Below are 27,254 nucleotides of genomic sequence, written 5' to 3'. Positions count from 1 at the left end.
CTTGTAGCTGTCTCTTTTTGAATAATTCGCTGTCGGTGAATTCTGATGTTTGTGCCATTCTCAAAGAGGCAATAATCGAACGCTCTTGAACTGTAGATGTTCTCATTGTGGGTTACGGAAACAGTTTTAAATCATTTCAGATGTTTTGAGGACTGGCATTCTAATGAACGTAACTAAGAACACAGTAAAATCAAATGACAGCAGTGCGGACACGGAGATTGAAGCACAAAAAGTGCGTACATCGTCCGTCCGAAAAGTTCTGAGACTGGTTTTGCTCCAGGCGTATTAGCCACGTCAGTGCAGTACCCACGGTGGGAGTTTGACCTAACAGTTGTTGTAAACAACAGACGTGACTTACTTGCAGACAGTGTTAAGTAGTGTGCGTGCGACCGTAATTTGTGAACGTTGTGGCGTCACAACTCGTGAGAGTGCAACATCTCTAAATCAAATATTCAAGACACTTTCCACAATGTTTTGCAGAACAGAAAAGTGTGAGCAAAGTTTGTCTAGCACACCTGCAAATGACGCTTGGGCGCTGGTCTCGATCTTATTGAAATACAAAACGTGGACATTATTTTCTGGAACAATCATTACGTGCTACTATCGATACGAACTTACCACAAAACGATAATCTGCAATGAATGGTCAATGCTTCGAAAACATAACTAACATTCAAGCGAACGTCACTTATGAGTTAAACAACACGCCAAAGAAGGATCTTGCTGACAGTTTCACATGGCCTTAGGAACTTTCAATGCGGTATACTCTAGTTGGGGGAACCTATGTAGGACACCGAAAGCTTAAAGCCACGATCTTATCTATGTTTTATTACATCAGTCTCAGACTTTTTGTACTGACGGGCTACGATGAGGCACTCATTGTCAGAAACGTCTACATTTAAACGTGCTGTAGAGTAGTACAAGTACTAACAGATTTGCTTCAAAAATGAAAATCACTCCTTCGTCTTTGGTTTGCCGAATGATTGCTGCTGCTCATTTTCAACAACTTCATATTGTCATCTACAAACATAAAACGACACGGCTAGAGGACAATAAGTGAAAATTAACCGACGGGAGAACACCATTCATTGGGATTGAACACATGACCCAAAAAGACAGTGCGTGTTGTGTCGCTTCCAAATGAAGCATTTATTACTACATTTTCCTCGAGGAAAGAACTGTCACAGGACATGCATACCTGAACTAATTGGAGAATCAATTAATTTCACAATTTTCAGCAGAACGTAAGGAGAGAAAAAAAGAATGCATTATCCAACACTTTGTTTCCCTAATGGTAAACATGTGAACATCCAGGGATATGCAAACTGCCACTTACAAACTCGATGGATTTATCTCTGATCAGCTGTAAAAAATAGCTTCCGTGGAGAACAGCACCACACGCTCAACTCTCTAGTGTGTGATTCTTTCCGTGAGGTTTCTCTATGGAGAAAATTTATGTCGGTCTGCTTCAGTTACGTTGCTATAATTCACCATTGCACTGTCACGCAGACCTGCAGGAGAGGACCCAGCGAGAATGTGGCTAACACCGGCCGCCAGTTGTGTTGCAAGTAGGATGCACATAGTGTTCATCTGAGGTACGAAGTCATCTCTTTCGGTTGGTAGTAAGATCAAAAATTAATGATAGCCTGAGAGAAAATTACAACCTTGTGAAACTGTATATTCATAATGATCCTTTGTAACAATATTTAACGTAACACACAAACATTGCACAAATAAAATCTTCAACTGTATTTCAAACGACCCTCCAGCAAAACGAGAGATTAAAAGTGTGACATTTATAGTGGCTGATACTACTTCAGGCACGATGATTCCCTGTACTTCATTTCGGGAAAGAGAATTAAGATTTATGGAGGAAGAACAGACACAATATGAAGGTATTCCTACCTGAAAGTCGACAAGTCTGACTTCTGACGGTGCTCCGTTCACGTACTTAAACATCAGGTTGTTCTTCCAGCAGTCACCATGGCTCAATACACACAGCTTGGTGTTGTCCTTGAGTCGCTCATATACATCAAATGCGGTATCAGCGACGCGGTCCATGTAAGTCCTACATTTTTCGGCATATTTTTCATACCCAGGGCATTTGTTCAGCTCGTCCGCCAGCGCACACAATATCTTACCCCCCAATGATCTGAAATATTCCTTAGTATTCTTGTCTGTGAACATATTCCCAGTGAACGCGCTCTTGTAGTCGGGTTGCCTGTCAATCAGACAGGCTGAGGCGGCGTGCAGTCTGGCGTAAGCTCGCAGGACCATTTTGCAATGCTGATAGTCCAGAGGCCGTCCCGCGTCAGCCATCCTGAAGCCGGCTGCTGACAAATCTTCCAGCACCAGAAAGTCTGCCGGCTGCTGTCCCCAGTCGTAGCAGCGAGCTGTCAGCGGCCGGAAGTCCTCACCCTCCAATGGTGCCAAGAGCTTGTGGACTTGAGGCATCACCTCATGCAGCATTCGTGACTCGATTCTGAACACCTGGCAGTTGTCCAGCAGTTCCTTCATGGGTCCAGATAGAAGAGTTGTTTTCACCAGTAGCGATTCCTTCCTCGCCTCTTCTTCGTCGTCTGCTCCCTTTAGAAAGATAGTGACTCTGAACAATAAACTTGCGTAGCCAGATCCTTCCGCACACGCGTATTGTACTTTCGTTGAATCTACAGAAACTTGGTCCCCTTCTTTATTTTTCAGGGCAGTTTCTATGAATTCGTTATTGATCCAAGAAGGAGGGGGACCTCGAGAGTCGTTGGATGATTCCATGCTGTTAGGTTGTCTGGACCTGAAAAAAGAACAGATGATTCCATCATTATTGTGGAGTAACTGAGTGCTAAATTTAATTCATTTAAAGCCACATTGTTCTCAGATGCTGTAAAACATCTATCTTTTCAACCTGAAACATCTTTAGATATGTAAAATAGATTGACACTCGGTTTTTACCTATGCAGATAGAAATGTCATAAAATATTGTCCATGATTTACACAAAAGTGGTTAATGAGACGCACTATTTATTGATCCAGAATAAGAGTTCTCAGTACACCAAATTCAGTGGCAGAACAATGTTGGAATACAACTTGAGATTTACCTATTGCTCTTATTGCGATACCAATAAAAAACCAAGCAGAATGTCATGCCAATTTCAATGGTAATATTTGTCGCTGAAAGAAGATGGTAACTCATGCTTCTCTGTCAGATGTTACACAGCTGCCGACCCTGGTGGCCGATCGGTTCTAGGCGCTACAGTCTGGAACCGCGTGACCTCTACGGTCGCAGGTTCGAATCCTGCCTCGGGCATGAATGTGTCTGAGATGTCCTTAGGTTAGTTAGGTTTAAGTAGTTCTAAGTTCTAGGGGACTGATGACCTCAGAAGTTAAGTCCCATAGTGCTCAGAGCCGTTTTTTGTTACTCAGCTGGTAACCATTTAGAATCGTTTACTGCTATTTCTTATGTCCATCGATGGTTCTCCAGCTATTAGCAAAAACAGTGAACAATGAAAAATAGCTTACGAATTAAAAATAATTCTAATATGTTTTAGGAACAATATTGTGAACGAATTTGAACACACCACACAACAAATCTTATGTCGACAATGTTTGTGTCGCAATTAATTCATTCAGATCCTCTGAGCAGCTGAAAACAACTTACCAAGTGCCTCTTACCTGGAAGACGCATATTTCTTGTGCGAGGGGCACAAACTTCATGATGGTTGTGACTTAAAGGGCTTAAATATTAAACTAAAACTAACTCCCTTTAGCGCCCTTTTATAATAATAGCAACTAATAAATTCGCCGATGGTGTAATTATCAGACAGACAAATGGTTAATAAGCTCTACGTAGGTGAAATTTGCGTTAATAACGAACAGCTACTAAAATGTTTAAATTTTAACTTACAAAAGTTTATTGCCCTTAAAAATTCAAACTGATTTGTTGTTTTGTGAAAGCAATTTCGCTATTAAGTGATCTAAAAACAGCTGCAGCCTTCAGTATAGTGGTTAGCGAACTCACTGTACAGAAATAATTAAATTAAAACCAGCTGGAATACACAGACAGGATTCACACCTAAAAGTTAGTTGCATCTAAATCTCATAACAGCTCACATGTTATCAGCGTCTCATCAAAACACAGGGCTATAACCTAAGTGTCAATTACTAGCATAAATATTCCCTCACCGGCAAACTGAGAGGAAGCTCAGCCTCAGTGCAAAACTCAGAGTCCCAAACCACTTCAGACACAAAATTACAAATTCTGCCAAACTGCTAGCAGAAATAAATCAGAGTCCTGACTAGTACTCAGTGAAACCACGCAAAATATTTCTAAGTGTTGCAACTGACGAACTGAAAAATCTCTACCTCCTAGATGTGTGCATCTGAGTCGTCACTTAGGGCTGCACAGATGTTGCCTCAACCAGGGCGTACAGGACACTGTCGTTCTACAAGATGGTCACCGACCTTGTAAAGCTTCAGACCGCTCCTCCACGGAAAATCCTGAATCTACATCACTTAATGACGTCTTAGTTTCACCAGACTAATTCACAACTTTCAACACATAAATGGTATTTAAAATCTGATTGTACCATTATCTGTGCGATATAATGATAATTAAAACTTATATCGTACATTTAATTTTATATGTTGTAGTTCACCCAAATTTAAAAATTAAACAACTGCAAAACTTCGTTTCAGTGCTTAGAAGCTGTTCATATTCTATGTGCCGCAAAATACTACAGCAAATATGGATATGGCACCACTTCCTTATTGGAATTCACAGTTATGATACCTGTAATAGTTTTCAAATTATGTGCAAAACTACGCACATTTATAAAAAAAATAAAAAATAATAAAGTGTATAAATCTCATGAACGAGTTGTAAATGACGGACGCTGTGTGAAACAACGTCCACCAATGCATATTGCTCTTCTGATTGTCCATGTGTCTTGTATCAGATTTTATATCGCTTTTCAATTGCAAGTAAGTTACAACGCGTGTCTTTGTTAAATGGATTGTGTTATAAAACATGGAAGTATCTCAGCTGATGAACATCGCAGAGAGCAGTAATTTGAGTGCTTGGTCTCCTTTACACCTTAATAATATAAAAGTTATTGAAGTTTTGTTTGAGTTATGGTTACAGAAAACTTCTAGGTACTGTGTCCTTTCAGATATATTGATAACAGTTTATGTGTACATACTGGCAGAATCGTGTTGCTCCCCTCTTTAATTCGATATATCGTCCTTCAGTGTATCTACTATGTTTGCTCTGTATGTCCACTAATGCGAGCAATGCATAAAAATCTCTTTATGCGTACTAGTGGCGGAATTAATATAACGTCCGCTCCTTTACATTCGACGTTCCCACGTGGCTGGGTCGCTGCTGGACGGCCACAAGTCACACAGAGAGCCGCTGCTCGCCGGCAGCCGAAAGACCCCTCCAAGGCCCGCCTTAGACGCGCCTTCGGCCGCAGGTCAGAAGTCGCTTGCGACCAAATCCAGCCACCCATCCTCAAATACTAGTCCATCGTGTTACGTGGTGTACCGTTGAAGCTGACACACGCCTCTGGCACGTCGGCCCAACTTCCTTGTGTTACAAAATACCATCAGCCCGGCCGGTCGCTGTGGCCGAGCGGTGCTAGGCACTTCGATCCGGAACCGCGCTGCTGCTACGATCTCAGGTTCGAATCCTGCCTCGGGCATGGGTGTCTGTGATGTCCTTAGGTTAGTTAGGTTTAAGTAGTTCTAGGGGACTGATGGCCTCAGATGTTAAGTCCCATAGTGGTTAGAGCCATTTTTTTGAGCCATCAGCCTTGAATCATTAATAACTAAGAGACTAATAATGCGTAAGCAATGACTGTGGCGAAAACGGATAGCTCATATCTATATGTGTTTGTCACTCAGTATTTGTTTTGTCTTTGACGTCATTGTGCCAGTGTTGGTTCACGTGCGTAATTGTTACGAATTAGCTTTGTGTAAAGTTACAAATTGGTGTAGCGAGGGAACGCGCTTAGCTAGGAGACTGATTTGGGCAGAGCACTACTAGGACCCAAAGTGAGACAGTAAAAATATTCGAATGTAAGTGAAAATCGGTACGAAACTGAATACGAATAAACTCTTTCCGTTCGAACAGGCCTCGTGAGGCCCAACGGCACCGACCGACCGCCGTGTTGTCCTCTGCCGTTAGGCGCCACTGAACGCGGATAAGGAGGGGAATGTGGTCAGCACTTCGCTCTCCCGGCCGTTGTCTACTTCTCAATCAAGTACCTCGTAAATTGGCTGTAAATACGCTCTGTATTACAGAAAACGCAAGTTAGGGGGAAGTACACGTCGAAAGGAATCCGAAAACCATACAATGAAGGCTTTCACGACCGGATGTTTCGCCTGCTGAGAATTTTTACGGGTTGTATGGCCGTGGTCCATGCAACTCTTCAATCCCTCACGTTTCGTCCAGGGCTACGCTGGACATTTTCGGAGGTGCTCCTGGTTGTGCTGAGTCTTGCCGACTGACGAGTCGGACATCGAAGAGCGGCCTAAATACCGTGGAAAGTGGGCGTGGTCTGGATTTCACGTGATAGCAGAGATAAAACTTGTCAAAGATAAAATTTTTAGCTATCGATTCTGTAGGACAACAGTCCATATATCACTGAGTTTCATGGCTTCTTCTTTTGTGTTAGTATTATCCCCATGTTTACATATTTCGATAGCTTCTCTATATAGCAGTGGATAATAGTTAGTCATAGTACATAAAACTTCAGTTTCCGGAAATGTCACTACGTGATGACCTGATTAAAGAGCATGTTCCGCCACGACTGATTTGTCTGTTTTCCCTAGTCGGCAAAGTTTTTTATGTTCCTTCAACCGTGTATTTATACTTCTCTGTAGATCCAATGTAAACCTTGCCGCACGTACACGGAATCTTATATACACCACTTGCAGACAGAGGGGGACGTTTATCCTTAACGGAACGAAGTGCTTGGCTTATTTTCTTAGTTGGTTTGAAAATCGGTCGAACGTCATATTTCCTTAGAATCTTGCCGATTTGGTCCGTTACTTTTTTCATGAAGAGTAGAGAAACCGTGTTCTACCATCGCTGTGTCCTATCGTTGTCCTTAGGCCTCCTCTTATTCGATCGCAAAACTCTATTTATTTCCTGATTAGAGTACCCAACCTTCTCAAAAGCCTGCTTTAGATGTTTTAACTCGGTGTCCAGGTGTTCTTGGGTACAAATCCTTTTAGCTCTGTCCGATATACTTTTAATTACACATATTTTCTGTTGTTGATGATGATTAGAATCCTTATACAAGTATCTGTCGGTATGTTTAACCTTCCGAAAGACTTTGTTTCAAGCTGCCATCAGTCTGTCTCATGACAAAGACATCCAAGAAGGATATTGCATTGTCTTTCCTCATTTCCATGGTAAACTGGATTTATTTATGTATACTATTTAAATAACAAAAGAATACCTCTAAAGTTTTTTTGCCATGTGACCGAACAACAAATGTATCATCCACATATCGATACCATCGACATGGTTTCTTACTCGCTTTTTCCAGGGCTAATTGTTCCAATTTTTCCATGTAAAAATTAACAATTGTAGGACTCAATAGGTTACCCATGGCCATACCATCAACCTGCTCATAAAACTCATCTTCCCACCGGAACTGACTAGGGGTAAGGCAGTGTCTGAAAAGAGCAGTCAAATCCGCTGGGAAAACATCCGCTATGTAAACCATAACTTCGTCAGGGATTGAAGAATTCCATGGACTACGGCCATACAACCCGGAAAAATTCTCAGCAGCTGGAATCCGAAAAGCCTAAAACGTCCAGTACTCGGCGAATGCGAGGTTTACGACAGCGTCGAAAGGGACAAGAGAAAACAGCAGATAGCAATTAGGTAGCTGGTCCATCGGGAATAGGACGGCCACCGAGAGACCTAATTAGTGATTTACGTATTCTTGGGCCATTATACTGCTCTGTGTATCCATTGTGACTAGACAGATCGGTAATTCTATTAGTTATTAATACCAGACATCTGTTTTGATTTTATCTTGACGTTATCACGACAAAGCTACTGCGCAGACGCGAACCGCGCACACAGTAAAATTTTTAAGCGCATTTAGTCCTTATATCTGGCTTACTAAAGTACACGTCATTTACGACGGCGGCCGGTTTAGGTTCGTTCTGCGCATCTGGCTTCACAAGAGACAGTCAGCCAATGAACAGAGAACGACGTTGCCAGAGCTCGACTGCAGTGCAGAGCACGGACGAGTGTCTTCAGTTTTAGAAACGTTCAGTCATAAATAAAGTAGTTGAACAAAAGCAATGTCTTGATAGCAGACTTTCTTTTATAGAAAGTTTGGAAAAAGCATTCTTTATACCAATCGCTTCATATTCTATTAATTAATTAAACCAAACAAGCAATAAGCCTCCTAATTCAGCCGATAGCTTTTTCGCAATAAAGAACATCGGTAATTGTTTATTTCCTATTGTACTTCGACGAAACGTGAGTAATTCATAGTCATACCAACAGCGTTTGTCGGTATTTTGCGTTATATTTTAAACTCCTCCGCTGGGAGAGCTGCTAAATAACGAGTTGCGTTAGCGTAATGATTAAAGTGTATGGCTGCTAAGTTAGGGATTCTCAGTTCAAACCTTGTTTGGTGCTTAATATTTTCTTTACTTAAAAACAATATCAAAGTGTTTTACTTCATGAATTTTATTCGTTTGAATGTAATTTTTTGAAATTTCTAGTGGCAACTAAAATCGACCATACGGAAAGTATACGCTGTGGATTTTTACCTTGCAGACTCTTCAAAATTTCGTGCAATGATTTACTACATTTAATGCTGCACAATAACTGCGTTGAACATCGAAACAAAATTAAGTCATTTATGGGGGGAAGGTATCAGTCAAGAAGAAGTGTAAAAATCAAATTTTTGGGCCAAATAGTTCTTGTGAAATCGAATGATAAAGTGTGTCAAAGCAGTCGAAACACCATGTGTCTGCACAGGCGAGCAGTGCAGTGATGACAAAATCGCGCACAGCGCGGAATGCGGGGAGCACGTCTCTGTAGCACTGAAAGGGTTAACGCAGCCGTGGTGGCTTTACTTCATAAACTGCGCGCTCACCCCAAAACATAAATTTGCTAACTATACTATACTATGGCGCTGCTTCTCTTGTTGCGTACAACTGGCAACGCAGCAATCTCCCGCGTCTGGGCGGGCATGCGCAAACCGCCAAGATAAAAGAATTGAACTATAGACTGTGGAACTCTGTCTTCTTTTTGGTAAGCACACACTAACTTTGTTCTTCCTCCGTAACTAAGCGGTCAGCGTGGCTGACAGCCATTTTTCCGTGGTGTGAGGACTGGAACGGGGTGCACTCAGCCCCCTGATGCCAGCTGGGCTACTGCTTGACTGAGTAACAGCGGCTCCAACTGACAACGGGTGGGAGAGTGATGTACTGACCCCTTGTTGCTCCATACCGCATCCAACGACGTCTCTGGCAGAGGATGACACGGTGGTTGGTCGGTACCGAAGGGCCCGCCAGGGCATGTGGACAGGCTTTACGTTCACACGCTAATCTTATTTTTCCCAGTTTACATACATTTCCAGTAGCGGCACATTGAAATTCCATACCCGTGGCCGGGACTTAACGTGGAGACGCTGCCACGAGAACAGGAAGAGCAGCAGGCGTAGTTCAGTCGTATTATATACCCAGTGCTCCGCACCCTTCATATGTAGGAAGAAAGTGATTTTCAAAGAAGGACTCATTGAGGCTGCTGAATATAACAATTTATTTCATTGGTACACCACTACCGAGCTGACGACCATACCATCCTGTTACTTCTCATGTATAGTAAGTCCCGGAGAGTTGCCGCATTCGGTACCGACTGCGCATCCCCCTAATTTTGGTAATACCATTTTTGTGGTATTCGGGGAAGTCTTGGACCGGAAAATGAAGAGAGGCTTGTCAGACACATCAAGGAACTTGGTGATGCTGGATTTTGTCCGGACCAGACGGCAGTGAGAAGAATGGCATATGAATTTGTGGTCGCCTTAAAAACTGAACGTAGGTTTAATAACGATAAAAAGATGGCGGGATACGATTGGCTTCCAAGCTTTGTGCGTCGTCACCCTGATCTATCTATTAGAAAGGCTGAGGGATTGTCAATGGCAACGGCAATAGAGCTCACTAGAGAAGCAGCAAACGATTTTTATGAACTGATTGAGGAGGGATAAACCTCAAAAGATTTTTAATGTTGATAAAAGTGGGATCCAACTAATAAATAAAGTAGGAAAAGTTGTAGCAAGGAAAGGAGAAAAGGTAGTTAATAAAGTTATAATTGGAGAAAATGGAGAGACTGTAAGCTTGGTGGCATGCTGCTCTACACAAGGAAGATTTCTTCCTCCATCTTTAATCTATTTAATGCCTGATTTCCAAGATGGACTTCTCAACGGCTCCAAAGTCTATATGAACGAAAAATCTGCTTATATAAACAACTAAATATTTCTTAAGTGGTTTAAGGATGTGTTTCTGTTCCGGAAAGCGAAAGGGCATAACGTTGTAATTCTCGGTGGACATTGTTCGCATGTCACATCAATCGCGCTCCTTGAACTCGCAGAAGCTGAAAATGTTTCATTGTTCTGTTTACGCCCTCATACTACACATGCTCTCCAGCCTCTTGGTAAGTCATTCCTCGCCCCACTCAAAACTTATTTTAAAGCAGCGACCAACACCTGGATTGAAAAAAAATGTTGGCCGGAAGCTGACTAGGTACCCCACGCTTAAGAGAGATGCGTAAACATTTGTGGACATAAAGATGGATGATAGTCATTAGAAGAGGAAACAATAGAACATCTAAAATATTTTAACTATCTTGGGTGTAAAATATCAAATGAATACAAAGGAGATGTAAAGATTAAGTTTAGTAGAGCTGAGTGTGTTTGTGGCAAACCAATATATATTTTGGGCATAAAAGACAGAAACAAACATGACTGAAATTTTACAAAACAGCCATGTTTCCAACCGTATTATGTGGATTTGAATCGTGCTTACTGAATAAATGACAAGAAAATCAAGTATAATTAGTATAAATGAAATTTCATAGAGCAATGGAGGGACGCAAAAGAACAAATACAGTACGAAATGACGATATTTGAAAGGAATTGAAAATTTTGACGGTGAGAGAAAAACTGATCGAAGACAAAAAGAAATAGAATGAACGTTTACAAAAAATGAATACAGAAAGACTATCATGTCAGAGAAAGATTTTTAAGGAAAAGCGTTCCTGGCAGACCTAGAAAATGACACAAAGTGTAATAGGCCACAATAGGCCTAATTATACCTATGTATTCACTTTTTTCTGTATTTCTTGACATTAATGTTGCATCATTGCGCTGTTATTAATTATATCTAGGATGTGCATTTTTCTATAAGCAGGTCCATTGATGGTGACGTAAGTTCAGTTTCGGAGAAAAAGCCGTTTTATACACCAGACTTATCGAATTTTTACTGTAACAGACGTTTAACCTAAGTTTAATTGCTCAATAAGAACACTGAGGGTCGACGTTAATGACTGACAATGCAGATACCTTTCTGTAAATGCAAATCTAACGATGGATCACAAAAGGGGGCGTGGCACCGCGAAATCGTTGAAACAATATGGCTTTTATATAATTTGTTGCACGAATTAACTTCCGAAAATTGGATACACTGTTTCTGACATGCTACGGAGCTATTTGTGGAGAAACGATTAGCCGGCCGCTGTGGCCCAGCGGTTCTAGGCCGTTCAGTCCGGAACCGCGCTGATGAAAGGAAAAAAGTTTATCGCTTACTACATTTTTCGCTCTTCATGCAGTAAAAAGGCAGCATGAAGTGTGGCTTTGTAATTTCTTACTTCTTTACTATTAACTACATTCGAAATATAGTTTCCTAGCAGGATCGACATGTACCAATGAAGGTGCCTACAAAATTACATACAGGGTGTTACAAAAAGGTACGGCCAAACTTTCAGCAAACATTCCTCACACACAAAGAAAGAAAATATGTTATGTGGACATGTGTCCGGAAACGCTTACTTTACATGTTAGAGCTCATTTTATTACTTCTCTTCAAATCGCATTAATCATGGAATGGAAACACACAGCAACAGAAAGTACCAGCGTGACTTCAAACACTTTGTTACAGGAAATGTTCAAAATGTCCTCCGTTAGCGAGGATACATGTATCCACCCTCCGTCGCATGGAATCCCTGATACGCTGATGCAGACTGGAGAATGGCGTATTGTATCACAGCCGTCCACAATACGAGCACAATGAGTCTCTACATTTGGTACCGGGGTTGCGTAGACAACAGTTTTCAAATGCCCCCATTAATGAAAGTCAAGAGGGTTGAGGCCAGGGGAGCGTGGAGGCCATGGAATTGGTCCGCCTCTACCAATCCATCGGTCACCGAATCTGTTGTTGAGAAGCGTACGAACACTTCGACTGAAATGTGCACGAGCTCCATCGTGCACGAACCACATGTTGTGTCGTACTTGTAAAGGCACATGTTCTAACTGCACAGGTAGAGTATCCCGTATGAAATCATGATAACGTGCTCCATTGAGCGTAGGTGGAAGAACATGGGGTCCAATCAAGACATCACCAACAACGCCTGCCCAAACGTTCACAGAAAATCTGTGTTGATGACGTGATTGCACAATTGCGTGCGGATCCTCGTCAGCCCACACATGTTGATTGTGAAAATTTACAATTTCAACACTTTAGAATGAAGCCTAATCCGTAAAGAGAACATTTGCACTGAAATGGGGATTGACACATTGTTTGATGAACCATTCGCAGCAGTGGACCCGTGGAGGCCAATCAGCTGCTGATAGTGCCTGCACACGCTGTACATGGTACGGAAACAACTGGTTCTCCCGTAGCACTCTCCATACAGTGACGTGGTCAACGTTACCTTGTACAGCAGCAACTTCTCTGACGCTGACATTAGGGTTATCGTCAACTGCACGAAGAATTGCCTCGTCCATTGCAGGTGTCCTCGTCGTTCTAGATCTTCCCCAGTCGCGAGTCATAGGCTGGAATGTTGCGTGCTCCCTAAGACACCGATCAATTGCTTCGAACGTCTTCCTGTCTGGACATCTTCGTTCTGGAAATCTGTCTCGATACAAACGTACCGCGCCACGGCTATTGCCCCGTGCTAATCCATACATCAAATGGGCATCTGCCAACTCCGCATTTGTAAACATTGCACTGACTGCAAAACCACGTTCGTGATGAACACTAACCTAATGATGCTACGTACTGATGTGCTTGATGCTAGTACTGTCGAGCAATAAGTCGCATGTCAACACAAGCACCTCAACACAAGCACCGAAGTCAACATTACCTTCCTTCAATTGGGCCAACTGGCGGTGAATCGAGGAAGTACAGTACATACTGACGGAACTAAAATGAGCTCTAACATGGAAATTAAGCGTTTCCGGACACATGTCCACGTAACATCTTTTCTTTATTTGTGTGCGAGGAATGTTTCCTGAAAGTTTGGCCGTACCTTTTTGTAACACCCTGTAGTTCAGGGAATACGACATTATAAACATTGAGATGCGTGGAAACCTAGCAATTGCTTGCAACGGAGCACGGTGTTGATAGTGATGTCTTTGTCCCTTAAAGACGTTCTTGGCTAATATCAACTCACCACGTCCAATCTCAAAAATAAGTAACGCTTACGACCATCACAGCGCGTATTTAAAGCCAGCTTGAATTGCATCCTCGTAGCCGAGCGGTCTCAGGCGCTGCAAAAAAAAAATGGTTCAAATGGCTCTGAGCACTATGGGACTTAACTTCTGAGGTCATTAGTCCCCTAGAACTTAGAAGTACTTAAACCTAACTAACCTAAGGACATCACACACATACATGCCCTAGGCAGGATTCGAACCTGCGACAGTAGCGGTCGCTCGGTTCCAGACTATAGCGCCTAGAACCGCTCGGCCACCCCGGCCGGCGTAAGGCGCTGCAGTCATGGACTGTGTTGCTGGTCCCGGCGGAAGTTCGAGTTCTCCTTCGGGCATGGGTGTGTGTGTCTGTCCGTAGGATAATTTAGGTTAATTAGTGTGTAAGCTTAGGGACTGATGACCTTAGCAGTTAAGTCCCATAAGATTTCACACACATTTGAACATTTTGCATCCTCATAGAATTGCTACTAGCGGCACTCTTACGCGACTGGCACGAAATTTGAACAGACAGACATATTCTTTCAGAAGTAGAAACACACCTACCAACTTTCGTTTACGTCGCTCAGCTCTTTCCTGGTGTTGTGATTTTTTTCCGTCAGAATACATTAGATTTCGGCATTCCTGAATGTTTTATGTGGTCCGTGGCTGCGTTCAGACAGAATTAAAGTTTTACATCTACTGCAAACGACAAAATCAAAGATCTAGTACCCCACTGTTTACCGGAACATATATCAGTTGCTCTTCTAGAGACACTTCGTTGAAGTCGGCAGTAAAAAAAAAAATACTAACCTCTGAAAATAAAGTCGAACTATAGGAAAAATGCGGAGCGTCTTGCTTTACTGCTTTCGCCGAACAGCAGATGCGCACTGCGGGGTCAATCCCGTTTTCAGCCACTAACAAAGGCTCTTTGTCTTATACTAAAGAGCCGAGAAGCGTTATCAGCCTTAGCACTGTGTACCCTCTGACAGTTGACGGCGTGCTCTTGTCTCCGCTGAACCCCAGAAGATTTACTGTAAGACAGCGGCACCATTCTAAGCAAACGAAACAGATACGGAAGGCTCAATAATCTTTAGTAACGCACATTAGTTTCCTGGAAACAGAAAGCTGTGACGCAATCTGCTTAAATTCACCACTTCATTAACTAAAAGTGTACATGCAAACAGATTCAGCATGTAGTCTGGTGGATACTGGCCTAGCCCCGGAAGGTGATTTAAAGACGCCGACTCAAGCTGGAAGGGCTGGCGACGCGTCTGCTCTTTCGTAACGAAATACACTGTAGCTACAGTGTACACCTCTGGCACTCAAGTGTACGATCTACAATGTCTCATACAACAAGCCGAGTATAAAACTTGATAACAGACCTGATTCTGACGTCAGTATTTCGACAAATTTCATGCTTTCCCCCCATCTTTCCCTTTCTTGCGCTATTGCTAATCTCATCTTTACGTAACTGTAACAACCTATTCCTTCTATAATTTGTTTTGCACATTCCAAATCATTCCAATTTCTTGTATTGACGTGCGATGTTCCACTTCTCATTTCCAAACAACATTGTGCCCCAAACGAACTCTTTGAAGAACTTCTTCCTCAGCTCCATCTCAATATCTCTTAAGAGCAGCATCTGTTTTGTTGGGAAAACTGTTATTTACTTTTGCCAATCCGGTTTTTATATCTTCAGTGCTTCGCCCGTCTTTTGTGATCCTGCTTTCCAGACAGGAGAATTGTTTCCCAAGTTCCACTACTGCATCGTTCCTAAATTTGATGCTAAGCGAGTTGTTATTCTTCTTTTTGCTACTCATCACCATTTGTTTTGATGCTCTAACAGTAACCGTGCTCGCCTTGGCCAGAAGTGAAAAAGAAAACAAAGTACTAAACAAAATTACATATTTCAAGAACTCGCATTTCTTCACCTTCTTCAGTTCAATACCGATAAAATAGAAAAAGCCTAACGGTTAATGATCGAGTCGAAAAACGCATCAGAAACTTAAATTTGTACAGGGAAACATGTCTCAAAACTCCAACAGCCGAACGAGACGCGCTGTTTACAAATGAGCGGGAGAAAATCTCAGTCCAGCTACATAAAACAACAAAAACACGTTCGATACACAAATACGAACCAGCCACAGCTCTGGACAAGCCAAATACAGCAATGATGGCATGGTGTAGTAATTTAGACCTGTGGTTCATCTCTGTTGGAAGCCACAAGACCCACACAATGCAAAATAAGAGGAAAAGAAAAGGAAACAACCCACTGTGGGTTCCACAACTGTGGTGAACCGTCCTTGCCTGTTAAAGGAAGGAAAGCAATACTTTTGTACTTGCAAAAAGGTGGACTCATCCTTAACCCATTGTGATTAATAATATATATGAATCTGTGTTACAATAGCATTATTTTTGTCGTTATTAGTATCAAACTGTCACGGTCTCTCTTACAGTAATACATTTCGTCAGTCAACATCAGAGATGCGTCATCTAGGTGTGCACATCATATTGCAAGTGCAGTTGACGCCACTGTCGACGAACCAGTTGTTAAATCAAAACATACTTTGTTCTGCACGTTCGTGTTTTCGCAGCGCAATGACTGCTCCATTAAATTTCGGGAGTGCACAGGAATTTATTCAGATACACGCCCGAAATTTAATGGATCAATCTTTGTCTTGACCGCCAGTTTGTTTCCACTGCGAAGCAGAATTGATTATGGTTACGTGTATTAAGTGTCCTTTGCAAGTTTATAAACAAGGAACCGCATCAAAGGAGGTAACAGAACACGGCAGAAGAAGACAGCCATTTCATATGAACAAAGTGAGTGATCAATTTTAAAAACTTATGTGAACAGCAAACCAACAAATGAACATAACATTCCGTCGCTAGCCGTGCGGTCTTAGGAGCCTTGTCACGGTTCGCGCGGCTCCCCCCCTCCCCCCCACCCCCTCGGAGGTTCGAGTCCTCCCTCGGGCATGGGTGTGTGTTGTCCTTAGCGTAAGTTAGTTTAGGCATAGGGACCGATGACCTCAGCCGGCCGGAGTGGCCGAGCGGTTAAAGGCGCTACAGTCTGGAACCGCACGACCGCTACGGTCGCAGGTTCGAATCCTGCCTCGGGCATGGATGTGTGTGATGTCCTTAGGTTAGTTAGGTTTAAGTAGTTCTAAGCTCTAGGGGACTTATGACCACAGCAGTTGAGTCCCATAGTGCTCAGAGCCATTTGAACCATTTTTGATGACCTCAGCAGTTTGGTCCCACAGGATCTTACCACAAATTTCCAAGTTTTCCATTGTGTCTCATTAGGCTATCCTTCTCTTTGTCTGCAGGATGGCCAGCACATTTCAAGACAGCGAAAAAAAACTTCAGCATTTACTTCTAACTTTGTTAAAGATTTTTGGTATTGTCACTGTAGTCGGAAGATGAGGTTTGAGCCTCGAGACATGTCGATTTATTAAATAATTTAAGCAAGTCAACAACATTTGTCACTGATAGTGTTCTGAAACACCTATCTAATTTTTAAAACAGTTACGGTATTTTAACTGTCATTATCACCTTAAAACAACGATTACACTTTTTTTGTCGAAACACGTTTTAACAATTTGGTACCATCATCAGTAGTACACTACTGGCCATTATAATTGCTACACCAAGAAGAAATGCAGATGATAAACGGGTATTCATTGGAAAAATATATTATACTAGAACAGACATGTGATTACATTTTCACGCAATGTGGGTGCATAGATCCTGAGAAATCAGTACCCAGAGCAACCACCTCTGGCCGTAATAACGGCCTTGATATGCCTGGGCATTGAGTCAACCAGAGCTTGGATGGCATGTACAGGTACAGTTGCCCATGCAGCTTCAACACGATACCACAGTTCATCAAGACTAGTGACTGGCGTATTGTGACGAGACAGTTGCTCGGCCACCGTTGACAAGACGGTTTCAATCGGTGAGAGATCTGGAGAATGTGGTGGCCAAGGCAGCAGTCCAACATTTTCTGTATTCAGAAAGGCCCCTACAGGGCCTGCAAGATGCGGTCGTGCATTTTCCTGCTGAAATGTAGGGTTTCGCAAAGATCGAGTGAAGGGTAGAGCCACGGGTCGTAACACATCTGAAATGTAACGTCCACTGTTCAATGTGTCGTCTATGCGAACAAGAGGTGACCGAGATGTGTAACCAATGACACCCCATACCATCACGCCGGGTGATACGCCAGTATGGCGATGACGAATAGACGCTTCCAATGTGCGTTCACAGCGATTCATCCAAAAAAATTACAATTTGCCATTCGTGCACCCAGGTTCGTCATTGAGTACACCATCTCAGGCGTTCCTGTCTGTGATGCAGCGTCAAGGGTAACCGCAGCCTTGGTCTCCGAGCTGATAGTCCATGCTGCTGCAAACGTCGTCGAACTGTTCGTGCAGGTGGTTGTTGTTTTGCAAACGTCCCCATCTGTTGACTCATGGATCGAGACGTGGCTGCACGATAGGTTACTGCCATGCGGATAAGATACCTGTCATCTCGACTGCTAGAGATACGAGGCCGTTGGGATCCAGCCGGCGTTCCGTATTACCCTCCTGAACCCACCGATTCCATATTCTGCTAACAGTCATTGGATCTCGACCAACGCGAGCAGCAACGTCGCGATACGATAAACTGCAATCGCGATAGGCTACAATCCGACCTTTATCATAGTCGGATACGTGATAGTACGCATTTCTCCTCCTTACACGAGGCATCACAAAAACGTTTCACCAGGCAACGGCGGTCAACTGCTGTTTGTGTATGAGAAATCTGTTGGAAACTTTCCTCACGCCAGCACGTTGTAAGTGTCGCCACCGGCGCCAACCTTGTGTGAATGCTCTGAAAGGCTAATCATTTGTATATCACAGCATCTTCTTCCTGTCGGTTAAATTTCGCGTCTGTAGCACGTCATCTTCGTGGTGTAGCAATTTTAATGGCCAGTAGTGTATATTCTCTAAATTTTTATATATTGGAATATTATCTTTTCTACTAAACATAGTTACAGGTTAATAAGAAGTTGGTCTTATAATAGGGGAGGGTGTTGAACATAGAGCACATGATGTTTTTCGTCTGTATTGCAACCTAGTGATTGATTTCTGAATCACATGATGGGACGTGCACTAGAACGGCCAAAGCAGCTGCCGCCATTTTATTCAGTTTTTGTTGTTGTCAGACATGAGGTTGTGTTTTGTGCAGCATTTGTAAATATTTCGAGTTATATACATTTAATACAAGGCCTATTAACGCTAATATGACCACCGCCTATGTTCGACGTCAACGTGCAGTAACCACACACAGACGACATTTGGCAGCACTAGCAGTGGAGGGTATACAGAAGTGTCAGGAAGGATGCGGATGACAGTGTCTCATTGTCGTAACACGGAAACGTAGCGATGTACGAGGTGTGTTTTCTAAGTAAGTACCGCTTTGAAACTTAAAAAAAGACGTGCTAAGATATCTCAATAATTTTACTTTTACATGAGAGGCTGTACCATAATCTACGCACTGACGCCATTACAGTCCGATTCTTCCTTGTTTACGTTGTGTACTGACTGTTTAAGATGCCTCCGATAATGGTGAGTCCCGCCGACTGTGAAGTACGGGCTGTTATCAGATTTGTTAGTGCTAAAAGCCTAAAAGCGATCGGTATTCATCTTGAGATCTGTGCAGTTTACGGAGAAAACATTATGAATGATGGAATGGTAAGAAAGTTGGTGAGAGCATTTAAAGATGGCCGCACAAATGTGCCTGATGAACAACGAAATGGGCGTCCTTCTGTCGTTAATGGAGGTTTGGTGCAGGAAGTGGACAATAAGGTGAGAGTAAACAGATGCTTTACGATTTCGTCCTTGCGGGATGACTTTCCTAGTGTTTCTCGTAGTGTTTTGTGTGGCATTGTGACTGAACACTTGAATTAGCGAAAATTGTGCGCGCGTTGGGTATCAAAAATGTTGACGGATGTGCGAAAAACCAAACGTTTAGACAGTGCACTGACTTTCCTTGAGCGGTACCACAACGACGGGCGATGAAACATGGGTGGCCTACGTCACACCAGGATCAAAGCAACAGTCCATGGAAGTTGAGCAAGGGCATCGTTTTGCTGCAAGACAATGACCGTCCGCATCTGGCGAATCAGACCAAAGATCTCATCACATCGTTTCGATGGGAAACTCTAGATCATCCTCCATGCAGCCGCGATCTTGCGCCCAGTGACTACCATCTGTTCCTGCACTTGAAGGAACATCTTGGCGGTCAGCGCCTTCAAGACGATGAAGAAGTCAAAAGAGTGGTGATGTAGTGGTTTACAAGTCAGGCGGCAGACATCTATGAGGAGAGTATTCAAAAACTGGTACAACGTTATGACAAGTGCCTCAATATTGACGGAAATTATGTATAAAAGTACTCTAAGGTACAAGATTTCATGTAAAAATAAAATTATTGAGATATCTTAGTACGTCTTTTTTTTTAATTTCAAAACGGTACGTACTTAAAAAACACGCCTCGTATCTAATCTCTAAAAGGGCATGATCATTGACTTTCGGGCCAATGGTGGAAGCATTTCCGAAACGGCTAAGTCTATAAACTGTTCGCGTCCCGCCATGGTTACAATATGCCGTGCATGGAAAATTGGCGCCGTCCAAAACTGGAGCCAAGGCAGCCGTGATGCACTACGGGCCATAGACGACAGGAGTGATTTAGGGCTGTAGAGATGTGTGACGGCGAACAGACATGCAACTGTTCAGCAACTGAGTGGCCTTTTCAGATGAATCAAGTTTTATGCTCCACGGGTGGAAAGCAAATCCCTACAACAACCCTTGGAAGGGTCCTAGCCGGCGGAGAGAATGCTATGATCAGGGGAATGCTTTTGTCGCATTTCCTGGGTGATCTCGTCACTCTGGAAGGTACAGTTGATCGACACTAGTATGCATCTATCCTTGGCGACCATTTCCAATATACATGCAGTTTGTTCTTCCTCGGCAAGGTGATACCCACGAGCGGAACAACGCCAGGACCTGGATGAATTTATCGTACTACCCTGACCACCAAACACCACGGATTTAAACCTAATCGAGATTCTCTGGGTCCACATCTATCGGACTGTTCGCACCATTGATCCGCAACCGAGAAACGTAGTGCAGCCGACCACGACACTGGAGTCTGCGTCGCTGCACATTCGGCCGCGCGGGGTAGCCGATCGGTCTTGGGCGCCTTGCCACGGTCCGCGCGACTCCCCCGTCGGAGATTCGAGTCCTCCCTCGGGCATGGGTGTGTGTGTTGTCCTTAGCGTAACCTAAACTTAGGTTAAGCAGTGTATAAGCTTATCGACCGATGACCTCAGCAGTTTGGTCCCATAGGAACTTACCAAATTCCAATTACCGCTTCACATTCCAGTTAGTGCCTTCCAGAACCTCACCTGCTCTCTTCCTTTTATACGTCGCAGTGGTTCGCTCAGCAAAAGTTGGTTATTCGGGATGTTTACAAGTGGTGACACTAACGTGACTGGCCAGTGTACGAGGGTCACTCTAAAAGAAATGCACACTATTACCGGCGGGTGTGGCCATGCGGTTCTAGGCGCTTCAGTCTGGAACAGCGTGACCGCTACGGTCGCAGGTCCGAATCCTGCCTCGGGCATCGATGTCTGTCATGTCCATGGGTTAGTTACGTTTAATTAATTCTAAGTTCTAGGCGACTGATGACCTCAGAAGTTAAGTCGCATAGTGCTCAGAGCCACTATTTTTGTAAAAATACAGTTTTCATTCTGCATGTGTGAAAGTTTTACAGTGTGTAGATACATCCTTCCCGCTTGTTTTCAAACTTAGTTCAACCTATTCCCTTGAGTGGCGCTGTCGCAGCACGTCTTCAAGATGGCTGCTACACTTGACGTTCGTCAGAAGCAACGTGCTGTCATACAATTCCTGTGTTGTGAAAACGAGACAGTGGGAAACATCCACAAGAGGTTGAAAAAGGTATATGGAGATGCTGCAGTACAGTTATGCGGTGGGCAAGCAGGTTACGTGATGAAAGCGGGCACGGCAATATTGAGGATTGTCCTCGCAGTGGCAGGCCTCGTACTGCACACACTCCAGACAATGTGCAGAGAGTTAACGAATTGGTGCCTGCTGACAGACGCATCACAGTGAACGGATTGTCACGCTAAGTTGGGATAGGGGAAGGAAGTGTTTGCAGAATACTGAAAGTGTTGGCGTTAGAAAAGGCTTGTGCAAGGTGGGTTCCCAGGATGTTGACAGCAGCTCACAAAGAAACAAGAAAAACGGTATGCAGCGAACTTTTGAAACAGTACGAGAATGGTGGAGAGGACTTTCTTGGAAGAATTGTGATAGGTGATGAAACATGGCTCCATCATTTTCCGCCAGAGGCATGAATGGAGTGGCATCAACCAAGAAAAAAAAATTCAAAACCACACCTTCTGCTGGCAAAATTACGACTACGGTGTTTTTCGATTCCGATTGGACTTCATGCCAAGTGGAACCACCATAAATTCTTATGCATATTTGACGACACTGAAGAAACTTCAAGCTCGACTGAGTCGTGTTCGACAATATCGGCGAAAGTAGGATGTTTTGCTGTTGCACGACAATGCACGGCACTTGTCACTCAAAAGACCATGAAAGTGATCACAAAACTCGGATGACAACACTGAAACACCTGCCTTACAGTCCTGACCTGGCTCCATGTGACTATCATGTCTTTGGGAAACTGAAAGACTCTCTCCGTGGAACAAGGTTTAGAGATGATGCCTCCTTGTGCACGCTGCCAAACAGTGGATTCAACAGGTTGGTCCAGAATTTTTTACCGTGCGGGTATACAGGCGCTGGTTCCAAGATGGCGTAAGGCAGTTGAGAGGGAAGGAAATTACGTGGAGAAATGAAAATATTGTTCCTGAAGGATGTATCTACATACTGTAAAACTTTCAAACGTGTAGAATAGAAGATGAATTTTTAAAAAAATAGTGTTTATTTATTGTGGAGTGACCCTCGTATAATCACTGATTGCGGGTTCGACTCCAGTTGGCCATTTGCAACCCTGGAATTCGTCTTGACGAGGCCTCAGAGAAGTCATTAAACTAACGTTGCCCAAAGATCCCGAAACGTAAGCCAACAAACATTGTTTCCCTACACACAGTGTGAAAATAACTATTTAAATAACAAAATTAACTCTCTACGGGCAATAGTTCAAAGAGGAACAGAAGAAGACAGTCAAACATAAATTTTAGAGTCCGACAGCCATTATATTTAATAACCAGTTAACTCGTAAGATTGGCGTGGACAACTCAGGGGGTAGGGCGGTACGATATATGCAAGAAGAAATGCCAGTACTGTATACATAAAACTAAATCGCAATTACTCTGTTCTCATCCAAATAAATTAAGAATTTAATAAATACCCACAATAGAAAACGCTCTCACAGTGTTTATAAGATCTCAAGTAAGTTATTAAAATCCTGTTTTCATACACATAATAGATCCAGTCACATACGAAATTCATCACTATCACAGAGTGCATTTCCCAGACAGGCTGAAAGATGCTGTTGTCAGACCTATTTACAAGAAAGGTACTTAGACAAGTACTACGAATCACCGACCAGTCTCATTGCTTACCTTAATTTCTAACGTAATAGAATAGATTATGCACACAAGGCCAAAAACACAACGATCTCTAAATAAAACAGTCGTCAGTCCGAATTTGAATTTCAAAAGAGTCTGCCATTTTTCACTTTGCTAATCAGGCAATACAAAATCTGAACGACAGAATATTGCTGGTTATTATTTCCTCTTAATTGTTGAATGTATTTTATTGTGTATTTCAGAATATTAGCCCAGAGAGCTCAAACATTATGGTACGAGACATCTTGATGCTAACTAACTTCCACCCTGTCTAAAACGATGTATAATGTGACGTTAGGAAACTCAAGAAGTGTACACAACGTACCATGATCTTCAGGATAAGAAGTCACCATTACAGGAGTACCAAAGGGCTCGATATTGAATCTGCCCTTGTTCTCGTTTCCTGTAGATGACTTTCGATCATATATCCTAGAAGCAGGAGTCATGCTCTTTGTTGACGAGTCAAGTATGATATAGTAAAGACTAATGGACAAACTTCAACAGATGAAAATGTGATTAATATGTTGCTGACAATTAATAACTGGCTCCATGCACACAGGATAGCACTGAACGTAGGTAAAACACAAAAATGTTCAAATGTGTTTGAAATCTTATGAGACTTAACTGCTAAGGTCATCAGTCCCTAAGCTTACACACTACCTAACCTAAATTATCCTAAGGAGAAACACACACACCCATGCCCGAGGGAGGACTCGAACCTCCGCCGGGACCAGCCGCAAAACACAATGTATGTCAGACTGTGTGCACAAGACCTGAGTACACTGTTAAAAATAATACGTAAGGAAAATCAGTTAATGAAACACAATATTGTATCGACAGTAACTTAAACCGGAAGTCTCACCTTATAGATCATCCTAAAAGTCTAAGCTCAGCAACTTTGGAGGTAAAAATATCGAACTACCTTTCCTACTTTCACTCTCTAATATCTTACGGTATAAATTCTGGGATGATTCCTCACTGAGGAGTTATGTACTTTTTGCGCAGATGCCTCTAATAAAGGTAATATGCGATGTTCACTCCAGAAGAGAGAGTTTTTTATTTTTTTATTTAGCAGGTACCAAGCGAGGCAGAACAGTGGTCAGCGCTGCGAATGCCGATTCAGATGCCCGTCCGACCATGTAGATTTAGGATTTCCGTGATTTCCCTGTAGTGATTAAGGCAAATGCCCGGATGGTTCCCTTGAAAGGGCACGGCCAATTTCTTTTCCAATCGATACTAATCCGATCTTGAGCTCTGTTCCTAATGACTGCGCTGTCGACAGGAAGTTAAACTCTAAGCTTCCTTCCTTCTTTAAATTCTCTTGTCAACAATCAAGAGTGATTTAAAAACAACAACAACATTCACAAAAATAATACCGGAAACAGATATTAGCTCTACCGTCCATCACTCATTCAGACAACAGCACGGAAAAAAGCTATAAAAATTTCTGAACACATACTCCTTGATATCAAGGTCGTAATAGATAATACTCCACAGAAGCAGAGAAGAGTTTTTTAATGCACGATGACATGACGTCTCTCTCTCTCTCTCTCTCTCTCTCTCTTTGTGTATGAGGGGGGGGGGGGGCGGAGGGAAAGAGAGAGGGGGGAGGGGAAGAGGGAGGGAAAGATAGACATAGAGAACGAACGCAGGTAAGATTAAATATGTAGAAAAATAAATATAAAGGACTAACTTAGCGTTGAGATTAAGGTACATAAGTGGTTAGCATGTTGCAACGTTTTTCACCAATGTCAACGGAAAATGCAAGTAAGTAAATAAATTGGATGAATCCATTCAGCAGCAACGTATCATGATTTATGTGACGTAAACTTCTTATCTTGAGCGGCAGGTGTCTTGTATGATATAATAATGTAATAATTTGTCCAGTTATGTACGATTGTAAATTTTATGGCAGTTAACTAGAATAATAAACCAGTTGTCCGTGGTTTCAATTTCGCCTCGTCTGCTGTTTTGCTCAGAATTCGTGATGAGTTAAATCGAATACTCTCCTCGCAAACCTTCCACCAAGAAAACGATTATTTAAAGTGCATCAAGACATTATGAGGCAATGAGATGGGAATACCTTGTAAAAAACAGGGAAATATCTCTTGTAGTAGCTTAGAAATCAAGAAACAATTTCCAGTATAAAAACTACAAGTTTCCTAATACTATTACAAAAAACTTCCATCGGTAAAAGAAGCAAGACCTGTGTCCGTGAATGTACCAGTTTCTTTCTTGCAGCTTTGTACATTCCAGCAGTTCCACGAAGAATATTCCACGATACAATAGAACATGCGCAGTAGTCCTCGTCTACATCTACATCTACATTGATACTCCGCAAGCCACCCAACGGTGTGTGGCGGAGGGCACTTTACGTGCCACTGTCATTACCTCCCTTTCCTGTTCCAGTCGCGTATGGTTCGCGGGAAGAACGACTGTCTGAAAGCCTCCGTGCGCGCTCTAATCTCTCTAATTTTACATTCGTGATCTCCTCGGGAAGTATAAGTAGGGGGAAGCAATATATTCGATACCTCATCCAGAAACGCACCCTCTCGAAACCTGGCGAGCAAGCTACACCGCGATGCAGAGCGCCTCTCTCGCAGAGTCTGCCACTTGAGTTTATTAAACATCTCCGTAACGCTATCACGGTTACCAAATAACCCAGTGACGAAACGCGCCGCTCTTCTTTGGATCTTCTCTATCTCCTCCGTCAACCCGACCTGGTACGGATCCCACACTGATGAGCAATACTCAAGTATAGGTCGAAAGAGTGTTTTGTAAGCCACCTCCTTTGTTGATGGACTACATTTTCTAAGCACTCTCCCAATGAATCTCAACCTGGTACCCGCTTTACCAACAATTAGTTTTATATGATCATTCCACTTCAAATCGTTCCGTACGCATACTCCCAGATATTTTACAGAAGTAACTGCTACCAGTGTTTGTTCCGCTATCATATAATCATACAATAAAGGATCCTTCTTTCTATGTATTCGCAATACATTACTTTTGTCTATGTTAAGGGTCAGTTGCCACTCCCTGCACCAAGTGCCTATCCGCTGTCTGGATGACAATGACCTATATGTTCATAGGGTGAACAAGGTACAGAACTGAGGACCGAAATTAAGTAATGTTGTCCCAGATTCATATCTAAAAATAATGGTACGTCACACACGTGGGATCGATTTCAAGAATCGTCATCAATTCTTGTGTACTGAATTGCCTAAAATGCGTTATAATGCAATAACGTCGGACGTACCATTTTGCTGAGGAAGGGATGTACAATAGGTCAGCCACATTTGATATACACAAATATTAGTATTTTACTATTCGATTTTTCAGTTCATTGTTTCCGTTCAATATATCGGTTAAGTTTGCAGACGTTCGTCAGTCGCCAGCACTCTTTTTTTTCGTAATATATCCTTTGGATGTATTTTCAAACTCTTTATATGATGTGGCGTATCGGAAGATGTTGCTAATGACAATTAGTGCTGAGTAATTATTATGCTTTATCTGAAAGCAGCCACCAGTAAAACATTACGTACCCACACATTCCGAACGTGCAAAAACACAGAAGCAGTTGCAGCAGTGTGACAAGCGCGATAAAAAACAGACAGCGGCCTGACACAATACGTTGCTTGCTAGAGACCGAGGAAGAAACTGTGATTAAAGGCGTCGTACCTCGGGCAGCCGGCAGTCCGTCGGCGAGGAGGGAGGAGCGAGCGCCGCGCAGCGGGCAGAAACCAGCACTGGCGGCTTCTGCGGGGAGCCGGACGGGCGTCAGCTGACGTCGAGGCAATGGGCGGCCGCCGCAATTGCGGGATGACACGTGACCCGCGCCAGTTCCAGCCGCGGCGGTCAACAAGTGGATCAGATGTCAGCCTC

At 42.9% G+C, this 27,254-nt stretch overlaps 1 protein-coding gene across 1 annotated transcript in view; it reads right to left on the bottom strand.

Annotated features, from left to right (window-relative positions):
- The window catches only part of LOC124776477, a 42,773-nt gene extending 15,766 nt beyond the window's left edge, over positions 1-27,007 (bottom strand). The window contains exons 1-2 of the mRNA XM_047251491.1: positions 26,915-27,007; positions 1,905-2,787 (exon numbers count right to left, since the gene is read on the bottom strand). Of these exons, the coding sequence (XP_047107447.1) occupies positions 1,905-2,787; positions 26,915-26,922 (891 nt within the window). The 5' untranslated portion in view covers positions 26,923-27,007. The remainder of the gene's footprint in view (positions 1-1,904; positions 2,788-26,914) is intronic.
- Between the last annotated feature and the right edge of the window lie 247 nt (positions 27,008-27,254).

This window comes from Schistocerca piceifrons, chromosome 2 (genome assembly GCF_021461385.2).
Source record: "Schistocerca piceifrons isolate TAMUIC-IGC-003096 chromosome 2, iqSchPice1.1, whole genome shotgun sequence".
Lineage (NCBI taxonomy): Eukaryota > Metazoa > Arthropoda > Insecta > Orthoptera > Acrididae > Schistocerca > Schistocerca piceifrons.
The sequence above is the reverse complement of the archived record's forward strand: the minus strand, read 5'-3'. Positions and strand labels throughout refer to the sequence as shown.